We start from the raw sequence: 21,301 nt of genomic DNA on the forward strand, positions 1-21,301 counted from the left end.
GAAGACGTCGGCTTGAAAATGCCTTGTTTGATATTCCTTCGCTCTGTTTCTCTAGCGATACATAATGTAAAAATAAAGATTTCTTAGGACGACACGGTTGATGCAAATGGTGCAGAATTGTCCGATGACGGGCCGATCGAAGCGCTACGATCGGCCCCATATCGTGCTCAATCGGTCCGATAATCGGGCCGATGATCGGACCGATACGGGTCTACAAATTTCACTGGGTATGATCGATTATTCTGTCATTACCCAGTGAAATTTGTAGACCCGCATAAGTCCGATCATCGGTCCGATTATCGGACCGATTGAGCACGATATAGGGCCGATCGTAGCGCTTCAATCGGCCCGTCATCGGACAATTCTGCACCATTTACATCAACCGCGTCGACATAAAAAAAGCTTTATGTTTACATTATGCATCGCTAGAGAAACAGAGCGAAGGAATATCAAACAAGGCATTTTCGAGCCGACATCTTCCCGATAGGGTGAGAAAGATTGTTAAACATTTGTATCGATCATAGAGGCTTTAACCTTTCGGTCATTCGCCTCTTAGGGCCAGAAAAACTCTGACCCTATGTTCGAGGTTGGAAATCCAACCCCGATATATCTCATCACCTGAGTAATCAGACATCCGCTCTCTGCTTTGGTATATCTTCACTCTGTTGTTCTACCGATACACTATGCAAGCTCGAAACGCAATCAACAGCTTTCTTGCACGATGCGTCCGATGTTCGGATTTACTGGGTAGGAATGAATTCACATCCCTATGAAATTTGTCGACCCGTATCGGTCCGATCATCGGCCCGATTATCGGACCGATTGAGCACGATATGGGGCCGATCGTAGCGCTTCGATCGGCCCGTCATCGGACAATTCTGCACCATTTGCATCAACCGCGTCGTCCTAAGAAAGCTTTATTTTTACATTATGTATCGCTAGAGAAACAGAGCGAAGGAATATCAAACAAGGCATTTTCAAGCCGACGTCTTCCCGATAGGGTGTGAAATAGTGTTAAACATTCTTTTGTTTCGATCATAGAGGCTTTAACCTTAAGGTCATTCGCCTCTTAGGGCCAGAAAAACTCTGGCCCTATGTTCGGAGTTGAAAATCCAACCCCGATATATCCCATCCTCTGCGTATAAGACATCCGGTCTCTGCATTGGTATTTCTTCACTCTTTTGTTCTATCGATACACTATGTAAGCTTGAAACGCAGTCAAAAGCTTTCTTGCACGATGCGTCCGATGCTCGGATTCACTGGGATCTTTTATTGTCTGGCCTACTGCATTCTTCAAACAGGTTTTTGTAGTATGACGATATCTAATTCAATTGCTTTAAATAGAAAAATTACCCGTTCCTATTCTACTGTAAAGGTTCGAATGTACAATCGATGAATCATTTCCCGTTTACACTGTTACCAGGCGATAGCAGTATACTTAAATGGTACTCACCTTAGACATCTCGTAATGTTAGTCTGAATAGAAGTTCAATGAATCGAAACAATCATTTTCATTTCAGTCAATAGTTTAAAGTATTGTTCAAAGATAACCAACGATATTAAATGAAATGAAAAATGCTCACAATAACATCTCTTGTTGTGAACAATACGAGCACAAACAGTCATGTCACGCTAGAAGAAATTTCCTGAAAACGTTTGAATAAAGATTATTTAGGAGTTTTTGCCAAAAACCAATTTTGTGCTAAGAGCAAATAACCGTTTTATATTATTTTTTACTTCGTCTTCGACTCATTAGTGAACTCTCTACATGATCTGCACTGCACTGACGTATCGAAGGCGTTTTAATAAAGTTAAATTGGAATTGCTTTATTTATCTCCATTGTACCAAAATTAGTGCAGAAACTTCTATACACAGAAAAGTAATGTAAGCATAAGTAAATTCCGGGTAATTCTAAAGAATTTTTTTTGTTGATATGGCGACAAGAAGAATTCTGGTTTGATTCTATCAATGTTTTTTTTTTAAACAACCAACATTTGTATGTAACAACCATATTCGAGTTTAAATCATGCATATTTCGTTCGAATCTATGATATCTCGGTTTGAAACAACTATTTGTTTTGGTTTGATAAGCAACTAATCGTTTTGTTGTATCAAACAACTAGGATTTTTTGCGTGTACAACACGCTGGACCGTTACGCGGAATATGTGTAATGCATAACGAATATTTCGATACTAAAAGCCAAAGCAAAGCCTTGATATTACATTCCTTCCATGGAATTTAACCTTCTGTTTCAACAGACTACGCAACCTATGCATAGCGTACAAAACTGTTGCATGGTCAGCACTACGATCCTACTGACCCTTAGAATCCTCCCAGGGCACGACTGTAACAACCAAGAGTTGAGTCTATTCACATTGTGATGAACAAACCCGTAATTATTACCCAAACCACCGTTTACGTACACTTTTTTTAACGTTAACTCTTCTTACGTAACTCTTTTTACAAGCCAAATACCAAATAACGTAATTTATTTTCGAAGCAAAACCCAAATAACATAAACTTTTTTTTAAGAACCTCCGTAAAAAGCGAATAAATGAAATGAAAACGATTTCCGAGTAATTGATATTCAAAAACAAACACTACAGATTCCTGAAAATGATGTTTGAGGTCTCTCCGAAATCCAAGACGGCCACTTCCGGTTTATTGATATTCCTTGAAAATCCTTACAATATAGATGTTTTCAGAGCGGATTTGATGTGTAGCTACAAAAACACGATGCTTGAGGTAGTTTCGACATCCAAGATGGCAACTTCCGGTCTATTGATATTCCTTAAAAACTCTTAAAATGTGGGTATTTTTGGAACGGGTTTGAAAATCAGATTCTGAAATGCTATGTTTATGGTCGTTTGAAATCTAAGATGGCGACTTCCGATTTATTGATATTCCCAGAAAAGCCTTACAAATATGAGTAAGGGTGTTCAAGAAATATCGATATACCGGAAATCACCTTATTGAATTTCGAAGCGAGCTCAAAAATTGTATTCTGACATCCAATCTATTCCGAAAATACTTTTATTGTTAGGGTTTTCAAAGAATATCGATAAACCGAGGATCACTATCTTGGAATTGAAAGCCGCCATCTTGGGTTTTGGAACAACCCCAAGCATTGCTTTCCGGCACGTGCTCATCAAATCTGTTCCGAAAATATACATATTGCGTTTTCAAACAATATATACAAAAACGGAAATATTTTGGGTATTGGCACAACCACATATAATGTTTTCCGGCTCCAACTCATCAAATCAATTCCGAAAATGTTAATATTGTATAGGTTACATCAATAAACCGAAAGTCGCCAAAGGTTTAAAATGAATATTATGGTATATGGTTGTTCCAAACAAACACTGGTTCTTATCATTCTGCACTTGAATATTATTGTACATCAGTTTAATTTCAATTAAGTTTTAAAAATTTCAATAATATATTTCAGCATCGTTCATTTTTTAATAAAATATTTTAATACATTATGTGTTATTAACAACAAACATTTTCAACAGCAGACATTGAGCAAATTCTGCGGCTTTTCAATTTCCTTCATATTTTTTCACATAGACATTCTCAATTTTTCAGATACAATTAGTGGAGTTTGTCATGTTTTACACTTCCCAAGAGGTTGAACAAACTAAGTCCGTGTCATTTAATATAAACCTTGTCAAAATATTCGTGCAGTTTCGTAGAACGAATTTTGCGTTCTCTGAAAATAAAATTGCCAACGGCGTCTATGCCTTACGAGGTCTGTTCAAAAAATTCCCGGAATTTTTTAATTGCGCGCGTCTGGAGAGTCCGGTGATCAAAATTTTTTTTATTGTGTTGGTACATATGTCCCTAATGTATGGTGAAATTTTCAGCTGTATTCATTGTTTACATTCTGTCTTGTAGCGGCTGGTGTAGACGTGTTTTTTTGAGCTCGGCGATTTTTGTCTAGGTGACGTTGGGTGCTTCCACGTGGACGATTGTGCTTTTGTTTCGACATCATAACCGTACACCCATGTTTCATCACCAGTTATGACCCTTTCAAGTAAATTTGGATCGTCGTTGACGTCGTTTAACAGCTCCTGAGCGACGGTAATGCGTTTGTTTTTTTGATCAAAATTAAGACCGGAGCGTTCGTCGTCTTCAACGTCTTCGCGGCCATCTTGGAAACGCTTATACCACTCGTAAACACTTGTTTTTTTCATAGCAGACTCACCGTAGGCTCTCTGTAACATTTCGCACACTTGGTTACACTTTATTTCATTTTTCACGCAAAATTTGATACAAATTCTTCAATTCTTCCATTGTTTAAACTAACAAAAATCGCCGAGCTCAAAAAACACGTCTACACCAGCCGCTACAAGACAGCATGTAAACAATGAATACAGCTGAAAATTTCACCATACATTAGGGACATATGTACCAACACAATTAAAAAAAATTTTGACCACCGGACTCTCCAGACGCGCGCAATTAAAAAATTCCGGGAACTTTTTGAACAGACCTCGTATTAAATATATTTTTAAACAAAAAAAAACAATTATTTTTTTATGAGAAAAAAGGTGTGTGAGAACAGAATTGGGTAAACAAAATTTAATTCTTCGATCAATTATAGTTGTAAGCAATTTGAATCGACATCGATTTATAAACATTCACAGACTCTTTCAAGTCATGAAAACGTTTTGAAATCGAAAATATTATCACTTTTAAGATATCATGCTATGCTATACTATAATCGAACGAAAAATGAATTGTGCTAAGATCGAAACGTGGCTAAATGTCATGGAAAAGATGCTGTACACAGCCTCTCACGTGTTTAGAAACATTTACATTGGCTTTGGCTTTGGAAATTGTGTTTAACTTTGCTTGCAAACATCACTTTATTATGCATCGCTTAGAACTCGTTACGGTGTATTTCTAGAACAATTTCATGCAAAAAAAAAGTATGGCCAAAACTTTGTCATGTGATAGTACAGGTTTTTACATGAAATAATCGGTCGAGGGATCTGCAAAAATTTCTTTTCACATTTTTTTTTCTGAAAATCCTATAATATAACGAACGTTCGTTATTTCACACAAGGCAGATGAAGTTATTGCATGCAATATTAGTGCAGGAGGGGCAAATTATCTACGAATGATTAATGAGGAGTGGAAATGGGTAGAGAGAGGGGTCTGGTGTTGGAGCGGAGGTAGGGTTCTTTGAATTAGAGGAGGCACAGTCAATTAGAAAAATACTTGTTTATTTTTGTTTTTATTAAATCATTAGAATGCACTATAACTAACGATGAGTACTGTTATAAAGAACAACAGAACGTAATTATCGTGCATCATATTGTTCCGAGGACACCGGAACTTTAAATTTTCACCATGTCAGCCTGTTATCCATATCTGCTAAATTCGGATCCTGTCATCGCACAAAATTCTAGAAATGGCATCTCAATATGTCGAGTTTTGTGCCAATTGGAAGGCCCGCATTCTCCCAAATAAAAGCGTAAAACATCAATTTTCTGAAAATATCAACTTTCCAGCGACTCTTGAGTACATGTTTTGTATACACACTTGAAAAACCCTGTAATTTTACATTTTATTAGATGCACATAAATGGAGCGTCGCAGCTCATGCAAATTTACGTGGAAGAATATTGTGTCTAAAACTCCATACATGAAATTCATTGAAATAAAAAAAAGAATACTGAGAGCAACCGTCGCGACTTGGATCATTGGATCGCAAGTACGTCTGTTAATCGACCGAGCCACAGAAGCATGCATCTACTTGGCTGGTAAAAGGTGCATTTAAATTCATACAGTCGCACCTGCTAGCAGAACGCAAGTTACAGTCGAAACCAGTAAAATTCAAGCTTATCTAACATTGCCATTACAGATTAGGTCTTTATGAAATACATCGTATGAGGAATTAAGTCACCTGTAAAATTCAAATTTTTTTGGTGTGTAGCTCAGCACATAATATTACCCTTTTTGTGTCAAGGTTTCCAAATTGCAAATTGGGTTTTGGGCGCAGTTGAAAAAGCATTTTCGTTTTTCTCGTCAGCACCTTGAACTTTCCATTTATTAAAATTATCGGTTATTTGACCCACGGTACGGTTTGCATTCTCGAAACAACAATGATTGAACATTAATAAATCATTAAATTGGTACTGTTTTTCAACCATGTACGCCCAAAAAATATCTACATCTGAGAAAATTGTTTACGAATTGCGATCATTATGCTTCAACGACCTACTCAGGCGTTTTATCTTTTATATATAGGGGAGAGTGGGGTTAGTTGAACCACGGGGATACATGAACCATTAGGGATATTTCTTCACTGACTAAAAACTTTTCTACGATCATAAGGTGTACCGGTAACCCTATCGGTAACCTAACCTCACACATATTTGTGCACGCTTCTGACGCGTGTTGTTACTGTTATTAATTATAAAAGATATTCTCTGCATGAAACTGCACGAATCGCGACCTCACTTTATTCTGGAAAATGATTAATGTTTTCCACCTGTGGTACATAACTGCATAACATTAATTGTTATCGTAAATACATACAAATTCATTCATTTTCACAAAAAGTTTGAAAAGATAAAATATTTCTTGCCGTCTTGAAAACACTTCCAATCTGTAATGATTTGTGGGGATACATGAACCACTTTTTGTGGGGTTACATGATCCACTTTCGTCAATGCTGCTGGAGGTTTTCTACCACATGCGATGGTATTTCCACGGGATAACTTCATTCCTAAAATGTTGAAAAACAGTGTGCCGAATACACTCGACCTTGCAAATAAAACAGGATGCATGAATGCAGAATAGTTTTTAGAGGTGTTGAATCATTTTATTAAATTTTCGAACGCGTTGAGAACAAATCTGAAATCATTATATTTCGAAAACCACGAAGGCCACCTGTACAGTGGGATTTTTGGATTTAGCAAAGAAAAATGGCATTACAATTTTAACTTTACCACCACGCAATAAGATGCAACCATTAGACAGAACCTTATTTACAGTTAATTTAAAACAGCTTACGACCATTCTCTGCATGCAGATCTTTGCAGCACCCATTTACAATTTACGAGGTTGCAGAATGCGTGAATGCTGCCCATGACAATGCAATTAGTCCAACGAATATAAAATCTGCATTTCAAAAGACAGGAATTTTTCCTTTTAATCCACAAACATTTTCTGTATCAGACTTTCTAGGAAGTAAGTTTACCAACAGAGGCTTTAGCACCTCATGCTCTCTAACATTGATAATATTCTGTTGGCATCCATAGTACCAAAAAAGGCAATAGAATGCTAAATAAATGTAAATTTATACAAGGACTCCAGAAAACATACGAGGGTTTCCAATGGCTAAACCAAGAAAGTATAAAACTCGAGGAAAAAGTATTCTCAAACAAAAGCAGACAAAGTCATTTCATACGTTGTACTAAATAAATCTGATATTTATTTTTTATTTTTTTTTAAAAGAGACATGTTCAAAAATATAAGAAAAATTTGTTCTTATATTTCTATATATTTTTATTCTTTCCTTAAAGGTGGTTCAATTATCCCCATGGGGTGGTTCAAGTATCCCCATGTATGGGGATACTTGAACCATCTGACATAATATTGTAAAAAGCTGCTATTTATGTCAAAAAGCGAATTTACATTTATTGATTACATTGAATATCGAAAAGAAAGGTTTGTTTTGATTAACCGTAGGTGAAACATATTTTACCTTAAATAGTTTAAAAGATATATCAATTAACAAAAAAAGTGGTTCAAGTAGCCCCACTCTCCCCTATTTTCCGTGGACCGTGTTACATACACCAATCGATTCAACCCGACCAACTGAGCAGATGTCTAGAGCAATTGTATACAGAACTAGGAGACGTAGATCTCAGAGACCTAGACCTATGTTTAAAAAACTAGGCACAAATGACAAATTTCAATTGCATGTTTTTGGGATCTTTATGATGTTTATTTTCTGAGTTAAGCATAGTGTAAAAATGCTTAGATTTTTTAACAGTATCTGTCAGAACTGATTTTGTTATGTTTCAAAACATAGATCCCTCATGATGATACCTATCCAACAAACTGCAATCCGTCCTCTTTAGAAAAAGATTTCGATAGTTTTGTGTAAGCGACTTTTTCTTCTTATTCCATTAGTAGCAGACGTGTATTCCTAGAACAATTTCATGCAAAAAAAAATCAGTAAGTCCACAACATTGCCATATGAAAGTTTTCCCCTTCATTTGATACCTTACATGAAACAATCGGCCGAGAGATAAAGGGCAATAATTTTTTTTTCAGGAATTTTTTCTGGAAATCCTATCATAACCGAAGGTTCGTTATTTCACACATGGCATACGGAGTGATTGCATTCAAGATTAGTGCAGGAGGGGTAAATTATCTACGAACGAGAAAGGAAAGAGTCGGAGATGCAGGATTGTTGCACAGAGAAGTTTCCTTACCCATTACACTTCTGAAACTGGATCAATTAGATGTGGACCTCAAAATCATTAATATTTTGTTAGGCATTACAGGGCATACCTCTTTTTTCCACGTCCATATTGCATCACAAGCAAAGTCGCCATAACTAAGTTCAGTTTTTGCAATGACTGAGTGGAAACACATACACCCATACCTCCATTTACGTAACTTATATATGTATATATGTATTATTATACGTACGTATGTGTGCAAATATTTGTATTTCCTAATACATATAAATATTGGTGAAGTAAAAGCGATCATTTATATGTATAAATATATACACATATACGCAAATGAGTGAGTGTGTAAGCATACATACATAGATATATAAGGTTCGTAAATGGATGTTTGGGTGTATTGGAGAAACCACATGGATGAAAAACTCATAGAAGAGATGATTTTTTGTAAAGGCATGCTCATATACATATTTCCACATTTTCGAGATATTGATACTTGAATATATAGTGTTTTGTAATTAAATTATTTAATAAACTGTTGAGGTTTGTAAACTTAAAAATATGCAACCTTTGACAAAAGATTTGTTTTAATAATTGAGATATAATTGTAGAACATTCGAAAATTCTAAAAATGAATTGGAAAAAGTTATGATGGAAAAATTTGATTTTGGGAGTCTCTAACAAACAAGTCATCATATCTCGACACCAATGCATTTTAAAGTGTTCATGTCTTCGACAAGTTTTCTTGTTTAATCATGATTTACGACTTTTCTCAAGGCGTGAATTCTTTATCTCGTATTGTATGCAAAATAATTTCTCTAACTCACTTGTAGGTGGATTAATTACAACTTTGATTATAATTAAAAAAACGGATTATATAAAACAGAAATTCTTCTGAAGACATGAAAGCTCCAAAATCATATATATATAATACTATATATAATATATATACTATATAATATATAATACTGTGGTATTCTATCCAACATGTTTGTGCATTGTTTGTGCATGAACTAGTATGACATACAGAATAAAACAGTGCTTTGCTCGCGGAGGTCATTCTTGAGAAAACGAAGTGGGTTATTATAAGTCGAACTCGAAGTCGGTTCGTACGGTCACCAACTAACATGACGTACAAACTCGGCTAGATTTTAATAAAATTTTGAAGATTTTTTACGATTTTTCCATCGTACTCTAAACAACGATTTAAATTTTTGTTGCATCCGAAAATATGCAGTAATTATGTGCAGTAGAATCATAAGACCTTTCATTTGACCCTAAGATTGGGATTCAGTTTAAAAATTTTTTTACGGTTCTTGTTTCGCCGGTTTAAATGACGCTGTACAATATTTAACACACTTTTCCTTATAACTCTGGAGCCTATAACTCGGATCCAAATGAAATTCAGGAATTCCGTATGAGACCGTGAGAGCTTTCATTTGATTCAAAGTGTGTGGAAATCGGTCAAACCATCACTGCGAAAAGTGAGTGTGATCCATTTTGGAATAAATGACAACTATTACCGGTGCTTTCGTAACTGGAGTGCGAAAGCCAGGATAGCCGGAATCGGTTTGTTTAGTTGCCTACTGATAATAGCTATCGATTTGTGTAGTTTTGAGGCCATTTTTAAATTTTTTTTCGTGTTTTTTTCGCCGGTTTAATAGACGGTGTATAATATTTAACACACTTTACCCTATAGCTTCGGAACCGGAAGTTGGATCTGGATCCGTATGGGATCGTGAGACCTTTTATTTAAATCTAAGTTTGTCAAAATTGGTTCAGCCATCTCAGAGAAAACCTAGAGAGATTATTTGACACATACACACACACACACACACACACACAGACATTGCTCAGTTCGATGAACTGAGTCGAATAGTATACGATACTTGGCTCTCCGGGGCAATTTTTACTAGTCGGGTTTTCGAGTGATTGCATAATTTTTCTACATGAGAAAGGCAAAAACACGTGTTTTGATATGATTGGGACCTCTGTGTAACGGTGATGCTCCTGAGCTGCTTGATAACCTTAATTTTCGAATACCAAATAGGTGACTGCGTAACACAAACCTGCTTCAGCACAAATTCCATAGCATGCTTATGCATGCAGTAATTAACTCGTTGTATCCGAATACAGTCGGATACAACGAGTTAATTACTGCATGCATAAGAATATTCACACAAACGATTTCTTGGTCCATCCTAACAGAAGCCCTTAAAACCCTTGGTGGGACGCTAAGCAAAATGCTTTCAAGACGTTTTTAAAACGAGGAGGAGGAACTCCTCAGAATTTTGAAAAATTCTTGATTTTAGAAACCAAGTACAAGAGCATACTTCGGGCCAATAAATGTAGCTATTGGAGACATTTTGTCGAAGGTTTGTCAAGAGAAACCTCAATGAGCACTTTTTAGAATACGGCCAGATGAATGAGGAATCGTAATGTAGGAAATGAGAGTGAGGAATACTCGAACCGATGGATATTTGACTTTGCGAGGAAAGTTTGTGCAGATTCTGTTCCAACGCATAGCATTATTAGGGAGTCTTCTCCAAATAATGGTTCCATTGATAGTCCCTTTTCAATGATGGAATTTTCCATACCACTCATGTCTTGTAGCAATAACGCTCATGGGTTGGACAGAATTAAATTCAACTTGGTGAAGAATCTGCCCGACCTTGCAAAAAGACGTTTGTTGGAATTTTTCAACAAGTTTCTTGAGCAAAATATTGTTCCACCTGACTGGAGGCAAGTGAAAGTTATCGCCATTCAAAAGCCGGGGAAACCAGCTTCCAATCATAACCATTGCAATGTTGTTCTGCATCAGAAAATTGTTCGAAAAAATTATTCTTCGACGTCTAGACACTTGGGTTGTTGTCAGATACTCAGATTGGTTTCCTTAGAAATAAAGGGACGAATGATTGCCTTGCATTACTTTCGTCTGACATCCAAATTCCCTATGCTCAAAAACAACAAATGGCATCTGTATTTTTAGAAATTTAAGGAGCATTTGATTCAGTTGCCATTAATGTTGTTCCAGACAAGCTTCAGTAACATGGACTTCCAGCGATTATAAATAATTATTTGCACAACCTTTTGTCAGAGAAATGCATGTATTTTTCACATGGCGATTTGGCAACATTCAGGATTAACTACATGGGTCTCCCGCAAGGCGACCCGGGTTGATGGTTCAATGCATAGGGCGCTGGTCTTACAAGCCAGTTGTCGTATGTTCGAGCCCCGACCTGGAAGGATTCTTAGTGTCAGTAGGATCCATAGTACTAGCCATGCAATGATTCTGTACACTAAGAATCGGCTGCAAAGTCTGTTGAAACAGAAAGGCCAAATTCCACAAAAGGAATGTAATGCCAGGACTTTGCTTTTTGTCTCCCGCAAGGCTCATGCCTCAGTCCGCTCCTCTATAATTTTTACGTGAATGACATTGACAGCTGTCTAGTAACCCCATGTACACTAGAACAATTGGCAGATGACGGCGTGGTTTCAATTACTGGACCCAAAGCTATTGATCTGCAAAAACCATTGCAAGATACCTTAGATAACTTGTCCGTTTGGGCTGTTCATTTGGGTATCGAATTCTCTGCGGAGAAAACAGAGCTGGTCGTTTTTTCAAGATAGCATGATCCCGCGCAGCTTCAGCTTCATATGATGAGAAGAATGATCCAACAGGTTTTGACTTTCAAATACCTCGGGGTGTGGTTTGATTCCAAATGCACGTGGGGAGGACACATTAGGTATCTGATAACAAAATGCCAACAAAGAGTAAATTTTCTTCGAACAATAACAGGATCTTGGTGGGGTGCTAGTCCGGAAGATCTAATAAAATTGTATCAGACAACGTTACTTTCAGTGATGGAACATGGATGCGTTTGCTTTCGTTCCGCTGCAAACTCTCATATTATCAAACTGGAGCGAATTCAGTATCGTTGTTTGCGAATTGCTTTAGGCCGCATGCATTCGATACATACAATGAGTCTTGAAGTTCTGGCGGGAGTTCTTCTATTGAAAGATCGTTTTTCGGAGCTTTCATCGCGACTGCTAATAAGATGTGAGGTACTGAATCTCCTGGTTATTAATAACTTCGAAAGGCTAGTTTAGCTTCAATCTCAAACAAGATTCATGACAGTATATTTTAACCATATGTCACAGGAAATCGACTCTTTAAGATATATTCCTATCCGTGACAGCTTCTTAAATGTCCCTGACTCAACTTTATTTTTCGACACATCCATGCAGCGCGAAGTGCGTGGAATCCCGGAACACCTACGCTCGATGGAAATCCCAAAAATATTTACAAGTAAGTTCAGTCATATTGACTCTGAGAAAATATTTTACACGGACGGATCACGAACTTCAAAACAATGAAAGCAATGAAAGAGCCGATATTTTAGCCAAACGTGGTGCTATTGAGGGTGAAATTTATGAGAGACCGATTGCTTTCAACGAATTCTATAGCGCGTCCCGCCAAAGAACACTGGCCAGCTGGCAAACTTCTTGGGATAAAGTTGATCTGGGTCGGTGGTTGCACTCAATTATTCCTAAAATATCGATAAAGGCCATACCTTCAGGGGACTGGATGTGAGTAGAGACTTCATTCGTGTGATGCTCAGACTCATGTCTAATCACTACACGTTAGATGCACATCTCCTTCGAATTGGTCTTTCCGAAACTAATCATTTTGCTTGTGGCGAAGGTTATCACGATATTGATCATATCGTTTGGACATGCGTGGAGTATCGTGATGTCATGTCTCAACTAAAAAATTCCTTGCGTACCCAAGATAGACTATCCAATCTCCCAGTTCGCGACACTCTTGCTTGTCGTGACCTTCCTTTCATGAAACTTCTATATCATTTCATGAAGTCCATTGGAGTTCCGATTTAAATTTTATTTTATGTTAGACTGTTTTCTCTTCCATGAGTTCAACCAATAGCCAGCTATCTTATATTAAATAAAAGTAGTGAACTGAACAACACAACAACAAACTTGAAATAGTTATAAGATCATGTACAAAATGAATGTATTTTATTTAATGTAATATATAATAATAAATCGCTTGATAAAAACAGTGTTTAGATTAACTAATGAATACCAAAATACTAACATGATATTCGAAATGAATTAGGTTTAAAGTACTATGTATTGTGGATGCCACGGCGAAGAAAAACATATGTATATTGCCTATGAAATAAACGTATATATTTATAAAAAAAAGGAATATTCACTGCAGTTGAAGAGTTGTTTGAGTTTGAAGAATTGAATAAAAGTTGAATAAATCAAGCGATCTGCAATAATTTTACTATAGATAATTTGTTATAATTTAGTTTGTCACAAGTTGTTTGTACTAGCTATTAAGTTGTTGTATAGTTATCATGTAATAATTGTTTGTGGTTGTTTTAAAAGACTTTGGATTTTATGTCTATTTGAGAATGACATAAATTTGTTTCAACTCAGATGGGCCTTTTCCCACTCTGTTAGTCCATTTAGACCATTTAGTCCGATGGACTTTGTTTAATAAATAAATAAATATGTTAACACACCACACATTATATGTTATATCGAAATCGAAGATGCAGGGGTACAACAATGTGTCGGTGATCAATGGGATGGCCTGTATGTAAAGCTGCTGTTGTAAATTAGGTTTGAAAACAAATATAGGATTCTTCATTATTTGATTGCTTCTGCGGGAATACTGAAGAAAATTGGATTTCGAGTTTCATGTATCTTCCGCAAAATGTCGGTGAAATTGGTAGCACTATTTTTAATTCGTTTACGTAGTCACTTTGGATCTCTTCTGTTCTTGTTTTACTTCAACGACATTAATCAATCTCCCGAACTACTTGAGACGACTTCAAACTGTTTCTAAATTTCTGAATTTCTTCAACACAATTTCATATTTTCGGACATTGGTGTCAGACCAACATGATGGTACTAAATGCTTCAAAGCGTTCTGTAATAACCTTCAGTCGCAAAAAAAATCCAAAATAGTTTAACTATTCGTTTCTTAAGACTGAGTTTAGAAGAGTGAGCTTCGCCGAAGATCTAGGAGTTCTATTTGAAAGCAAATTAACTTTTTGCGATCATATATCAGTTGAGCCACAGATAAACAGACAAATCCATCTAAAAAAATAGCTCCACCTATATTGAACTGTGCGATCTATTTACTATCGATACATCCCTTGTATTATGTAAACGTTATTTTACTAGTTCATTCCCCTCCAATTGTCAACACAGATCAGCTACGTACAGAAATGCCTGATTTCATCAAGCTTCGTTTAGCATTTTAAAATGAATCGTCGCAATACATTATGGGATTGCGCTGATAATATATTTATCTCATTTTCGGCGATGTTTGAAGGAAACAGTTCATTTTTGTCAACGTTTTTCATGAAAATTACTGCTCAGATAAATGAAACCGATTTTTGGTTTGTCGTATATACATAGCAGTAATATTTTTTTCTTTTTAGTCTGTTTTTCAAAAGTATACGAATTCGCAAGGAATGTTTAAAAAGTGCATTATTTGGAACGATGTAAAATATGTGAAAATTTATTGTTTTTGTGATTGTCACACGAAATTAAGTTTGGCGGCAGGGCAGAAGCAGGTAAAGATCTTAACTAAACACGGGAGGATGACACAGACCATTTTGTAAAGTTTTAATATTGTTGGAGAAGTAGGCACAATTCGGCATTTACTTTTGGCAGTATGTATTAAATCTATATCATACATAAAAGACGCATGGGTGTATAAATATCGGTGTCAGATGATTCTGTTTGAATAACAGTTATGTTGGTAAATGGAAAATCAAAAACACAGTCTAGATGATAGACTGAATATTTTTGATAGGTTAACATGGCGCTATCATGACACATGCGAGTACAGTCCCAAATAAAGGAATGTTCGAAATGACCAGTAAAGTGATTAAATAATTTAATTTGAGTGTCCTTTCTGTTAGTCTGTGATTCTTTGATTCTTGGAAAATCCGACTACAATAGCCTTGTCGGAAAATTAAATATTGACATAAGACGCAGAAACTTTCGGTACACGCAGAACTTTCTTGTTGATTTGTTCAACTTCAACTTTTATTTGAAAAAATCAACGAAAAAGTTAACATAATTATATACTTAATGTATATGGTATACTTACCTTGTATTTAGTAAGAAATAATTAATGTATCATTTAGATATGAATTATCTTTTGGTACACTTGACGAAACCTAGTTGTTAAAACAAAGCTGAAATAAATTTATATACTATACTATCTGTAGGTACAACAGATGATGACATTTTATATCTGCCGAAACTTAGTAAGTATCAATTCCAGTGGGCTTTTCCCTGTTCCAAATAATTAAATTCAATTTTAACTTCTTCATGAAGCACACATACCTGGCACTCTTACATAGAGAATCTGCAATTGAATATATCAGCTTAGGAATATCAAAAACGATATGAAAATTTATCTTTATTAGTGTTTTCCTTCGTAAGGTTGAATTCTTTGATAAGAAGAGGAAATCATTTATAGTTATACTATATGGTGTATTGGCAGGTTGTAAATAGAATTATCAATCAAAGTGTTAGCTGGTGAACTTATACCGAAAAATTATCAATTTTATCAATCGTGGAATAAATGATGATTACTAAACGCTAATTTAAAAAGGAACCATTTCACAAATTATGGCCGTCGAATCTAATACTCTTCATAATTTTATTGTCTTTAGAATTGTATACACACTTGGGTTGACCTCATTTTAAGTCAGGAAAATAAATCATTATCACTAAGTATTTATCTATTGGTAATAAACTAGAGCTGTAAAACTTAACAATCACCAGAACAATTTGTAATATGAGTCAGTAGATTAGATGTATAAACATGAACGTTATGACTAAATTGGGCGTTTCTATTAGATATTGCGAAGTAAAGAAATAGTGCCTCAATGAATAGTGATAAACTGAACGGTCTGTTTCTAAAACTTCAAAACAATATACACTGAGGTCTTTTTTATGCGGTTTTTTTATGCGGTACTACGTAAACTCGCATAAAAAAAGACTTCAGTATATATATATATATATATATATATATATATATATATATATATATATATATATATATATATATATATATATATATATATATATATATATATATATATATATATATATATATATATATATATATATATATATATATATATATATATATATATATATATATATATATATATATATATAGTCATATTTAGGTCATAAATTCCGATAGGATTTATGTTTTTTTTTAAATAACTATTTATTGGAATATGAGTTAAAATTAAATTATTAAGATTTAAATTGGGTGTTCAGCCACAAGTGGTGCCTTTTCAGCCTTATTATATATATGATTTGGTTGATACCATGAGGACATCATTTGCTTCCGCAATTCTGAGATTTTTGTGTTGGGAAAATTCTAAACCTACTTGTATTGTGTAATGGGGAAAAGGAACTTATATACTAACTTACTAACTAATACAGAGAGCGAATCGATTCAATTGAAGATTGCATCGATTTTTGTCGGAATTTGCTTATAATATTATGTGACATTACATCTAATGGTTCTATATTTGTGAGTCTGTGTAACTCATTTGTACTAAACCAGGGGGGACGCTTCAAAATCATTTTCAGAATTTTATTCTGAATCCTTTGAAGCGTTTTCTTCCTGGTTAGGATTTATGTTGATATTACTTTGTGAGCCCCCTTTTCGATATAATCATAAACCACGTATGCTCATGTCGTCAGAAACAATGAACTATAAAGTTTAGTGAGAATAAAATAAACCTAGCGAACCTTTCTGTGTTTTAATGAATGGAAAAAGGATTTGTTCAAGTACTCCATCTTATACCATTTTCATTTATTGATCAGAGCAGCCCGAGAGCTGACCCAGAGTCGCCCAAAACAACTGTTGATGTGTTTGTTTTAGTTACCTAGGGTCGCTATAGATCGGACTCCAATCGCGTAGTTTCGCTCTTAAAATTTTCTCGGGCCGCACTACGCATCCATGCGAGTTTGCTTATTTTTTCATTTTTTTTCATTAGTTGTTTTTTAGGGCGCGTACCACGTGTTCGTTTTACTCGGAGTCAGAGTCGCCCGCGTGTAGGTTCAAAAACGAAAACGGTATTACATGACCTCAAATTCATAGTCATTTGTAGGCGAGCTGCATGTCTGCAAAGGCAAAACGCTTTCTAAATAAAAAAAATTGTAGTCTACTTATCGGAAAACCCGAGTTTATATCTGTCGAGGACATCTTTTCGAGCCGTGACTACATAATGCATTTCCTTGGAAAGATGCCTATAGTCAATATTTACATGCAGTTAGAAGTTCGGTATGCATTCTGGGTATTTCGTGAGAAACACTTTATATTAATTGATTCTGGTTCAGTGTCCGGGTTAACGTTAAGAACTTTCACATAAATGAAACCTCCTGTTTTTTATAGTTGTATTTTTTTAATGTCGACATCCGAGAGTGTGTGTCACTAATTGCTTTAAATATCTTCCAATGAAGTTGCCAATTGTATTTTCTACTACGACGCTTTCTGTGATCCTTCCAAACAGTAATACATTTTTTGAGTTGGATTCTGATGCTAATTATTTGTTTTTGTTTTGTGTTTTTCAGAGCCTACATGTAGTTTGCTATTCAAAGGTCTTCGAAAAACTCGCAAAAATGAGAAGGGAAAGGTTACAAATATTTCTTAAGGAGAATCTCCTAACGCTACTCACCATCAGCGGTGTCATCATTGGAATCGTTCTTGGTATCGGATTGCGTGCAGTTCCAGCTGAAGGAGAGAAATGGTCACCACGAGATGTTTCGTATATCAGTTTCATCGGGGATCTTTTCTTGCGAATGCTAAAAGCGTTAATTTTACCGTTAATTATAACGTCACTGATTTCTGCTGTTGGATCTTTAGATCTCTCGTTGTCAGGAAAGATCGGTGGTAGGGCTGTGTTATACTACATTACGACAACCATCATGGCGGTTATTCTGGGAATCGTGTTAGTAGTTGTAGTTCAACCAGGGAAAGGAGCGGATGCTTCTAGTGGAAATATAACGGCAGAAACCAGAAATGTCACAACCACTGACACATTATTGGATTTAGTTCGAAATATGTTCTCGCCGAATTTGGTTCAAGCATGTTTACAGCAATACCAAACCGTCCTAACGCCTCCTAAGGACAACCCTAACGAGCCTGATCTCAACCTGTGGTCTGTTAGTGGCAAGTATACCGATGGGATGAACATAATAGGATTAGTAGTGGCGGCAATTGTATTTGGTATTGCCCTGAGTGCTCTAAAAGAAGAAGTACTTATCGTACTCAAGTTTTTCCAACAATTCTCTCATGCGACTATGAAAGTTACAGGATGGGTTATATGGTGAGTATTTTATCCTTTTGGTATGGAAATGCACGTTAATTATTAATCATGTGTCAACAACAGACAACAGTTCAAGTTAGATGATCTTTTCGGTAGTAACAATATTTTCACTGATATATTCATCATGAAGTTCAAAAACTGTCTGTCAAGATTGATGGCAATAACCATCGTTAAAATACAACCCTCTTACTTGAAGCAGCCTTGTAGCATAAATCAAATAAACCTAGATTTCCCACTATACGGAGACACTAACAGCACTTCTAGTGAGGAATGGTTGTACTTTTTTCCATTAGATTCTGTGGTTGTGATAATCGCGCAGCAACTATTTACATGCGTTTTAGGAGCATTTACGCACCCATTCTACACCAGACGGCGCTTTTGGTGTCACGGGACGCTCAATTACATTACTATAACTCTGGGTAATCTAGATGTGTTTTATTTATGCTCGTAGTATGCTTCGATAAGAAATCCATGCATCTTAGCACACTGCTGCTGTAGCGATGAGCTGCTAAAACAGGAATTATATTACCGTGCCCAACTTAAAAAATTGAATTGGAAGTCACGTTGTCCAAGACATCTTTAACCTCAAGGGATACTCTTAAGCAAGATTGCTGTGCACAGAAAGTTTTCAATTATGTAAATTTTGTAAATATTTCTGGTGAGCTAACAACTCGATTAAATCGGTACTCCATAGAGCATGACTGGTCTGAATTGTTGTTTTTAAATTAATAAATTGTTATTTATAAGAGGAGATAAATATCTAATATAGGTATTTGTTGAAATTCATCATTATGCGTTATAATCTAAACTTGATCAGACCATGCGTTATAATCTAAACTTGATCTGTGCCTATGCGGAAGGTTTTTGTCGCATTTGATGAAATTTTCCAGTTTATCGAGCGATTAGTGAAAATGTATTCAAACTTCTTTTTAAGCGTTTACATGCATGATAATCAATTCAATTGTATGATAAATATTTCTTTATTTTAACTTCTGGCCTGTGAAAAGAAACTGAATAAAAATCCTTATCCCTGATTTTGGATGCATGTGATTATAACTTGTATTATGATGGTTATATTTTGAATCACTTCGATTTTTTAAACAAAACTTTATCATTTTTCAGGCTATCACCAATCGGTGTTCTTTTTTTAATCACGGCAAAGCTACTGGAGATGGATGATCTTGGAGTAGTGTTTGGCAAGCTAGGTCTCTACTTTGCCGTGACCGCTGGCGGTATACTGTTTCATGGATTTGTGATTCTACCAGCTTTATTTTTCATTTTCACTCGTCAAAATCCTGTACGTTTTGTTGGCAACATGAGTCAGGCGATTGCGACAGCTTTTGGAACATCATCAAGCTCAGCAACGCTACCAGTCACTATGCAGTGCCTGGAAGAGAAAAATAATATTGATCCTCGAGTGTCGCGATTTGTACTACCCATTGGCGCCACTATCAATATGGACGGTACAGCACTGTATGAGGCAGTCGCCGCTATATTCATTGCGCAACTACGAGGTGAGTGTTATTGTAATGTATTGAAGATTTTCAACACTGAGACCTTTATTGGATCTATTTACTTTGTTTTAACATGTTTGTTATAGGTCTATCCTTATCTTTTGGTAACATTGTCGCCATCAGCATAACAGCAACAGCGGCCAGTATAGGAGCTGCAGGTATTCCTCAAGCAGGCCTGGTGACACTCGTAATGGTTTTGGATACGGTAGGACTTCCGGCAGAGGACGTTTCACTTATAATCGCTGTTGATTGGTTATTGTAAGTCAATGACTAATGATTTATGCCGAATGTATCTGCTAATATCTCGATCGTTTTAGGGATCGATTCAGAACGGTGGTCAACGTTCTCGGGGATAGCTATGGAGCAGCTATTGTTGCGCACTATAGTCAAAAAGAGCTGACTGCGATTCCAACGAACGAATCGAACGGGAAGGTTCAACGAAATTCAATGGGACAATCTTCCGAGACAGTATTGTTCGAAGAGAGACTGTAATATTAACATGATCAAATACGAAATCAACGAATTTTACACAAAGATAAACTTATCTCAGACAACTCATTGTTTTTAAATGTAGTTCTCGAGAAAGGTTGTAAGATCTGAAAAAAAATAATAGAGTGAGTGAAACTCAACGGAGAACAGGTTTTGTGAATATTTATGATTACAGTAATAAGTATTCTGTTTAAGCGCTTTTATATCACCCAATTGATTACTAGATAACGATTAAAATATGAAGAGAGTACAAAATAACTTACATGGCAAAGCTTTTTTTAACTTTGCCTTTGAATGAAATTTACATAATAGAACCATTTTGAATCGATTTATTAGTAACGCTATTCTTCAATAGCTAGCACTAGTATTTTTGAAAATATATCTAACAAGTTGAAAAACGAACGTCAAAGCTTTGTTTCAACGCTGACATTGAGATGACAATTGCCACAACAA

General features: G+C 35.7%; 1 protein-coding gene across 1 annotated transcript in view; it reads left to right on the forward strand.

The window, feature by feature from the left end:
- The window catches only part of LOC131425160 (excitatory amino acid transporter 3-like), a 28,083-nt gene extending 7,086 nt beyond the window's left edge, over positions 1–20,997 (forward strand). The window contains exons 2-5 of the mRNA XM_058586785.1: positions 18,091–18,845; positions 19,968–20,359; positions 20,446–20,617; positions 20,677–20,997. Coding sequence (XP_058442768.1) covers positions 18,139–18,845; positions 19,968–20,359; positions 20,446–20,617; positions 20,677–20,851 — 1,446 coding nt within the window. The 5' untranslated portion in view covers positions 18,091–18,138 and the 3' untranslated portion in view covers positions 20,852–20,997. The remainder of the gene's footprint in view (positions 1–18,090; positions 18,846–19,967; positions 20,360–20,445; positions 20,618–20,676) is intronic.
- Positions 20,998–21,301: the final 304 nt, after the last annotated feature.

Source organism: Malaya genurostris, chromosome 1, assembly GCF_030247185.1.
Source record: "Malaya genurostris strain Urasoe2022 chromosome 1, Malgen_1.1, whole genome shotgun sequence".
NCBI classification, from domain to species: Eukaryota; Metazoa; Arthropoda; class Insecta; order Diptera; family Culicidae; genus Malaya; species Malaya genurostris.